The 8027-nt window shown below is 46.3% G+C and overlaps 1 protein-coding gene across 1 annotated transcript in view; it reads right to left on the bottom strand.

Annotated features, from left to right (window-relative positions):
* The window catches only part of LOC113406227 (translationally-controlled tumor protein homolog), a 5292-nt gene extending 4932 nt beyond the window's left edge, over positions 1 to 360 (bottom strand). The window contains exon 1 of the mRNA XM_026649608.2: positions 214 to 360. Coding sequence (XP_026505393.1) covers positions 214 to 241 — 28 coding nt within the window. The 5' untranslated portion in view covers positions 242 to 360. The remainder of the gene's footprint in view (positions 1 to 213) is intronic.
* Positions 361 to 8027: the final 7667 nt, after the last annotated feature.

The raw sequence follows: 8027 nt of genomic DNA, 5'->3' as shown, positions 1-8027 counted from the left end.
CCCCGCATCCCCCCAGCCCGGCCCGGCCGCTCCTCCCCGCGGCCCAGGCACCGCCCCCGGCCGCTCCCAGCCGGGCGCGGAACGCTCCCCTCCCCTCCCCCGCCGCAGAGCTCCGCATTCCCCGCCCGGCCTGCTCATGCGCGGGGCCCTGGCGGCCCGGCCGGTCCCGCAGCGCAGCGCCCCGCCACCCGCCCGCCCCTCCCCGGCGCTCACGGCTGATGCAGTCCCGGTAGATGATCATGGCGGCGGCGGCGCTGCTGGGCGGCGGCGGGGGGGAGGGGGCGGCGCGGCTCGATCTGTGCGCGGCGAGCGACCCGAGAGCGGGAGGGAGCGAGGCGGAAAGGGCCGAGTCAGCGGCTTCCAGAGCTCATATAGCGGGCACGTCCCTGGCGCGTCACCAATCCCTGCGCTTCTCGCAGCGCCGAAAAGAGTGACGTAGTACACACACCCTGCAGCGTGGCGCCACCTTGCGGCCAACTGGGAGGCGGCGGCTGCCTGGCATTGGCTACAGGGAGACGGGGAAGCCCCGCGACGCACTGCGCCTGCGCGGCTCTCTGACCCAGGGAGTCTCCAGGAGCGTTGCTGCCAGTGGCAATGGGCAAAGCTGTCCCTGAGTTCAATGGGCACAACCCAGCCCTGCCCCTCAGCGCTGCGCCCCGGGAAGGGGCTCGGTGTTGGCACTGACAGCAGTGTGAGCCCTCCTGGCTGCCGCCTGCCCTGCAGCCTGTGCTGGGGCATCATCTCCGGGCTGGGGCTGCAGCTGCACACTGAGCACCAGAACAACAAGGAGTCCGGTGGCACCTTAAAGACTAACAGCTTTATTTGGACATAAGCTTTCATGGGTAAAAACCCGCTTCTTCAGATGCATGGAGGGAAAATTACAGATGCAGGCATTATTATACTGCACTAGGGCAGCCCCAGCCAGCTGATGGCAGGAGGTCAGAAACTGTCTGGTGGCAAGTCAAGTTTGACCCAAACCCACAAACTAAATATATAGTGAAAATAGTCACAATTTTTCATTCTTTCTTCCAGCCAGCTCCACTCAGCGCCCAGAGCTATATGGGCCAGCAAATACATAGGCCTGGTCGACACCTATCTTAAGTCACAGCTACATTGCTCAGAGCTGTGAAAAGTTTCATGCCCAGTGAACTGCAGTTAGGTCGACCTACTCCCCACTGTAGATGTAGTAGAATTCTTACGTCGAGTAGGTGATGCCAGCCTCTCCGGGAGGTGGATTTACTATAGCAACAGGAAAACCTCCTCTGTCACAGTAGCAAGTTTCTGTGCTACAGAGACGTTGCTGCAGTGCTGCAGCTGTAGTGCTTGCAGTGTAGACATACCCACAGAGGGAGAGAAAGTCGGTTTATATCTGCTAATAGGATGACCACAGACTTCTTTGCCTGCCCCTGGGCAATAATCCCGCCTCCCCGCTTTGTAGGGGGACAGGCAGGGAATGAGAGTTATTGCTACTATTATTTATTTGATAATATTGTTTCTTTATTTATACAATGTCCCACCCCCAAAAGTCAGGTCCTTGCCCTGAGGAGTTTACACTCTAGGACCGCAGAGTGAGGAAAGAGCATTTTGCACTCAATTTTGCACTGGTATAAATGACTACACAAGTCACAGGACAGTGGAGAATTTTACTCCTTCTTTATAATGTAGCATGCAACTGGAAATGTCACATTTGTACATTGCATATGTGTTGTAGACCTGAGGAAGAGCTCTGTGTAGCTTGAAAGCTTGGCCCTTTCACCAACAGAAGCTGGGCCAGTAAAAGATATTACCTCACCTACCTTGTCTCTCTAATATCCTGGGACCAACACGGCTACAACAACACTTCAAAAAACAATTAGATTAAAATGACAGATGATAGATGATAGATAGTTATTTTCTTACTCAGTAAGAGATACATTTTTAAGACATCACACGATTCCCATTCAATTGCATCACTCACTGACAACAAAGGACAACTATAGCTGTGACTCTGTAGGGTCTGCTCCCTGGAAAGAAAGTGATGTGGGCCTTGAGTACAGGAATTGGGGACTCTGAGATGGAGACGAGTGAGTTGAAAGACACAAGGGATATTAAGACTGCAACCCTGGAGGAGCAGGTGCAAATGAAACTGTTTGTTGTTATTCCAATATTGTACACTAGTGTTTTGGGTGGAAGTGGGGGAGTTGAAGGGAGGGATTTTAAAATGTAGCACTTGCGAGAAAGCAATTAAAAATTTGAAGTCCAAAGTCCCAATTATCGCTAAGCACACTTAGTGTATAGTTACACAGGGCCCAGGATCCAGTCTGGAGAGGTGCTCTCAATTCCCATGGAAGGTACTGGAAGTTGAGGGTGCAGAGCACCTCACAAGAATGAGCCTGTGTCCCTAGAAACTCTTTGTTCTCTACTGCTGAAACTCAGGGCTAAGACAGACTGTGACTTTGTAGCCCTGACTCTACTCTGTACATAAAATTGAAACATTGTAGCCTTAACTGGGCATTTCAAACTTTTTACAGTGAGGAGTCATCAGGAGGTAAGTGGCTTGGTTTTTCCAGGTGCTGAACTATGTTAGCCAATGGGAATTGTGTGTGTTTAACACCTCTGAAAATCAGACTACGTGTTTGTTTGTCTGGGGTGTTTTAATTAAGCCTGCATAATCTAGTCTGTCTCTGTCCCGTCAATCATTGGGGAATTTCAGATTGGGTCCAGAACTTGAGCCAATCTTCATAACTCACATTTATCTCCACAATGAGCCAAGCCAGAACCCTGGATCTAAAGACCCTGAAAGTTTTGAGAAGTTTCAGATTTGGTTTCAATGTGACTTGGAAGAATTTCTAATCCAGGGATCGGCAACCTTTGGCACGCGGCTCCCCAGGGTAAGCACCCTGGCGGGCCGGGCTGGTTTGTTTACCTGCTGTGTCCGCAGGTTTGGCGGATTGCGGCTCCCACAGGCTGTGGTTCGCCGTTCCAGGCCAATGGGGGCGGCGGGAAGCGGCACGGGCCGAGGGATATGCCAGCCCAGCCCGCCAGGGTGCTTACCCTGGTGAGCCACGTGCCAAAGGTTGCCAATCCCTGCTCTAATCTATTGATATATAACAGATTATATTAGATAAAATATTAGTTTATTTTAGATAAACACCCAAGACAAAGGCTTCATTTATAAGGTATAGTGAAGGCCTTTACCTCATAAACTGGAGTTTGCCTCTCTTGCACTCTAGGCACAGGTTACAGGAACAAATGTATGTATCTTTGTTCTACAGTTTATTTCCTTTCCATTGCCTGCTTCCTTGTCTGCAGTACCATTAAGGTTACACTTAACAGTGGCATTAGGCCTGTGGCATGAGTGGAAAACTCATTAGGTTTTTTTTTTTAAGATTCTCAGTCAAAACAATCATTGTTTTTATATTTTTGAAAGGGGTACAATCCTTCCCATGGCTGTCAGTTGTCTCATTTTTCCATCACTTTACATTGTAGACCCTAGAGACCCTGCATCACCCTCCTTTTTGACTAGGACAGCTGAATGCCACTTCAGACAGGGGGCTGTACTCTTAGTACCTTTACTGGCATGCAGTGCTCACATCTGCCTCATATAAACTGAGAATGCTAACCAAACTTTCTCCCCTGTAACCACTATCTCAATAAACTGTTGAATTTCACAGAGCTGAATGTTTTCATTATTTGAATATGCCATGGGATGGGAGGGGAAGGGAGTTGCAGCCGCGCCATGCTGCTGGAGGCCATTCTGAGCAGGCAAACGGCATTTGGGGGTGGGGAGCATTTGCTGGGCAGGACATATGGGGAAGGGGAAAGGAAAATAGGCAGGTGGGTATGTACCATCTGTGTTATGGGCTTGTAAACAGTTGAGGTCAAGGCTTTAGCATGAGACAGAAGCTGATTGGCTGGCTGGAGTGGGTGTCCTTTTGAAAATGCATATGGCAGGCAGGGGGGTTAAGCCTGAATGGACTGTTTGGATCAAGGGACAGAGGACAGCTGGGGCTGGAGACCTGGAAAGGTTCCTTGCTCATATCTTGCTAAAAATGGCTGCAGCATGGGGCACCCAAAACAGAAGTTAGCACAGAGGTGTAGTTAATAATAAACTGTAACGATAGATACTTACATGATGAAAATAACAATAGGATATGCTTCCTTGGTCCCAGCCTGGGTTTCTAGCTGGAGATTGGGCTTGCTTCCTACATAGCCTCCCTCAGAGTCCTGAGTCCAAAGAAATCCTAGCTTTCTGGGGAGAGCTCTTCACTGCCCTCCTTGTGTTTCTCCTCCAATGACTCTTGCTGCTTATCCTTAGGAGGAGTTGCAAGGGAACTGCAGGGTTCGGTAGTGGTGTAATTGCAGAATATTCCACACAGCTCCTCAGAAAATGTCCAGCTTACATTTCTACTGCCAGAGTGTTTCCTAGTATCCCTGGTTTTATAGTAAGTTCTCCTGAGCTGTTTGGTCCTTATCCAGTACTGGTTGTCATCCCGGTTATGATCACTCATGGCTCTCTGACTAGCAATGTCCACAAGAACATCTTTCTGCCAGGCTGGCCTTATGAGCTTGCCAGGCTCCAAGCGGTTGCTTGAGGTATGTTCTAAGGCTCCTGAAGCAATATCTCAGCAATGCTGATGTATTCAAATCCAGGGGCAAACAGACAAATTCTGCCCCCATGCCAGCTTTTAAACAGAGGTGGGAACATCCAGTCAACTTGACCCCAGATCAGTGGAGGGCACAAAATCAGACAGGTCAGTTATGGACATCCAGGGCCAATCGGGGGGGGGGGGGGGGAAGGCTGGGAGGGCCATTTGGCCTGGGCCTCAAGCTCAAAAGGGGCCTCAAATTTAGAAACTTGTTAATTTTTTGGCATAAGTTTCGCACCTTGTTTTCATGTGCATCCCTATCGGACCAAAATGTGACACACACTCTCAGTTTAGAGCTACAAATTTAAGCAAATAAAAGATGTGATTTGGTAAAAGACATATTTTTTCTGTTAACTGATATAGATTTTGTCATATTAAAGAGTAAAAAATGTTCATAAATATTAATAAAAATATATCAGTTCTGATGGCACAAGATTAGACCATGTGTCGTAATTTTTAATTTTTATTATGCCTAGGGGCCTCAAAAGCTGGAAGTGGCCCAGGCCTCTCTGGATCTCTGAGAGGTCCTGTGGACATCTGCAAAGCAGTGTGGGAAAGCAGTTGGAAGACTGACAAAGTACTGTGCAGCAACACTGCGTACGCACAAATAATAGACTGCACTAACTCAATTTGCCCTGAATATAGTAGACTTCAAATTATTCCAGAGTACACAATAAATGCAGAGTTAGTGAGCTCTGAGGAATTGTATTGTGTGTACATTTAGAAATACAATAGCCCTTTGTAAGGTCAATGGTACTGAGGTATTGTGCAGGGCCCCAGTACTCTAACTGCTTGTCCACCCTTGGCATTGGGTAAGCGTCATACTTTGTAATGGCATTAACCATGCGGCAGTCTAAACAAAATTGGACCATGCCATCCGCTTTGAGGATCAGACTATAGAGCTCCTCCATTCTATAGAGATTCCTCAGTAACTCCCATTCTCAGCATTGCCTACATCTCTTCTCTTATTGTGTCCCACATCCTTTTGGGAAGGGCAGGGGATTCTCCTTAACCAACTGCTGTTTCCAGATAATGTTGTATTACATGTGTTCTGTATGGCCTTGGTGAGAACACTGTAGTGACGTCTCAGATCATTTGCACCAATTGGATAGTCTCATCTGGTGAAAGGGCCTTGCTTAACAGTACAGGTCCAGGTTCCAGGCAAGCAGCTACCTCAGGCCCTAGTTCAGGGTGTGATGATGTATGGAATATGGGTGACCATTTATAATATTATTAATACCAATATTACAAAATTGCAATGACCCTTACAAGATATGCCATGTAAGGTAGCAGTGGAAAAGTTATGATTTGCTAAATATGATAATCTTATTTGTATGCATGTTTCATCTTTGTATCATGAGTTATAAACATGTGTGATATATTTGTATATCAAACTTGTGCTTTGTTTCTGGTAGGGCTTGTAGTAAGAGGAGGCCCTGAGAGATAAACCTTGGTATCAGAGGCCTGGTATGAGGCCTAAGGCCTGAACTAAAGTAATGGTCAAAACTTTGCTAACAAAGCAAAGTTAAGCTGTGAGCCAGAGGCAGGCCCTGCTCACAGAAGCTGGCAAGGAAAGGGCTGATGCTGCAAAAAGATACATACCTAAAAAGTACTGGACACTAAATATTAAAACACTCCTATACTGGAACATTCCACAGATAACATGGAACAGGCCGACCCATCCCAATGACAGGGGCAAAAGGGTAAAATGATGGATAGATCGAACCAACATGTACAAGGTGAGAGGCGGCACCTTACTACATAGAAGGGTTGTACCTTGCTGCGTAGAGGGGTTGCACCTCAATACGTCAGGAGTGATGTGTAACTTGTTTGTACCTGTGTATAAAAATGTATCCCTGGGGTGGTGTCTTTGTCCGGCCACGGGGGCAGTGGAAAGTCCCGCCACTGAGCCGGGTCCTTGCCAAGAGGCATCTATTAGTAGTATGCCCGGTAGACTAAGTAATCTACGGGGAACTGCAATTGTGTCCGAGGTCGCAATAAACCTAGTCCGAAGTGACTTTGCATCTTACTAGACTCTGTGGTTATTGGGGGTTCTCGTCGGGTTTGCTGTGTCAGCTATCTGCAGAGCTGGGACCGCACACAGAGGGAACACACGCATGCAGCCGAGTGATATCAACACAGGAGAAAGCAGAGCACCATACCGGTAGCATCTGACAACAGGGCTGTCAATTAATCGCAGTTAACTCACACAATTAACTTAAAATATTAATCACGATAAAAAATTAATCATGATTAATCACACTGTTAAACAATAAAATACCAATTTAAATGTATTAAATATTTTTTGATGTTTTTCTACATTTTCAAATATATCAATTTCAATTACAACACAGAATACAAAGTGTAGAGTGCTCACTTTATATTATTTTTTATTACAAATATTTGCACTGTAAAAATGATAAACAAAATAAATGGTATTTTTCAATTCATCTCATACAAGTACTGTGGTGCAATCTCTTTATCATGAAAGTGCAACTTACAAATGTAGATTTTTGTTGTTCCATAACTGCATGCAAAAACAAAACAATGCAAAACTTTAGAGCCTACAAATCCACTCAGTCCTACTTCTTGTTCAGCCAATCGCTAAGACAAACAAGTTTGTTTACATTTACGGGAGATACTGCTGCCTGCTTCTTATTTACAATGTCACCTGAAAGTGAGAACAGGTGTTCGCATGGCACTGTTGTAGCTGGCGTTGCAAGATATTTATGTGCCAGATGCACTAAAGATTCATATGCCTCCTCATGCTTTGGCCATTGTTCCAGAGGACATGCTTCCATGCTGATGACACTTGTTAAAAAAATAATGTGTTAATTAAATTTGTGACTGAACTCCTTGGGGGAGAATTGTATGTCTCCTGCTCTGTTTTACCCGCATTCTGCCATATATTTCATGTTATAGCAGTCTTGGATGATGACCCAGCACATGTTGTTCATTCTAAGAACACTTTCACTGCAAATTTGACAAAATATAAAGAAGATACCAATGTGAAATTTCTAAAGATAGCTACAGCACTTAACCCAAGATTTAAGAATCTGAAGTGCCTTCCAAAATCTGAGAGGGATGAGGCGTGGAGCATGGTTTCAGAAGTCTTAAAAGAACAACACTCCGATGCGGAAACTACAGAACCCAAACCACCAAAAAAGAAAATCAACCTTCTGCTGGTGACATCTTACTTAGATGATGAAAATGAACATGCGTCGGTCCGCACTGCTTTGGATTGTTATCAAGCAGAACCCATCATCAGCATGGACGCATGTCCTCTGGAATGGTGGTTGAAGAATGAAGGGGCATATGAATATTTGGTGCATCTGGCAAGGAAATATTTTGCGACGCCAGCTACAATAGTGCCATGCAAATGCCTGTTCTCACTTTCAA

This window comes from Terrapene carolina, unplaced genomic scaffold (genome assembly GCF_002925995.2).
Source record: "Terrapene carolina triunguis isolate 2854851 unplaced genomic scaffold, T_m_triunguis-2.0 Scaffold17, whole genome shotgun sequence".
Lineage (NCBI taxonomy): Eukaryota > Metazoa > Chordata > Testudines > Emydidae > Terrapene > Terrapene triunguis.
This window is presented reverse-complemented; position numbering and strand designations above follow the sequence as displayed.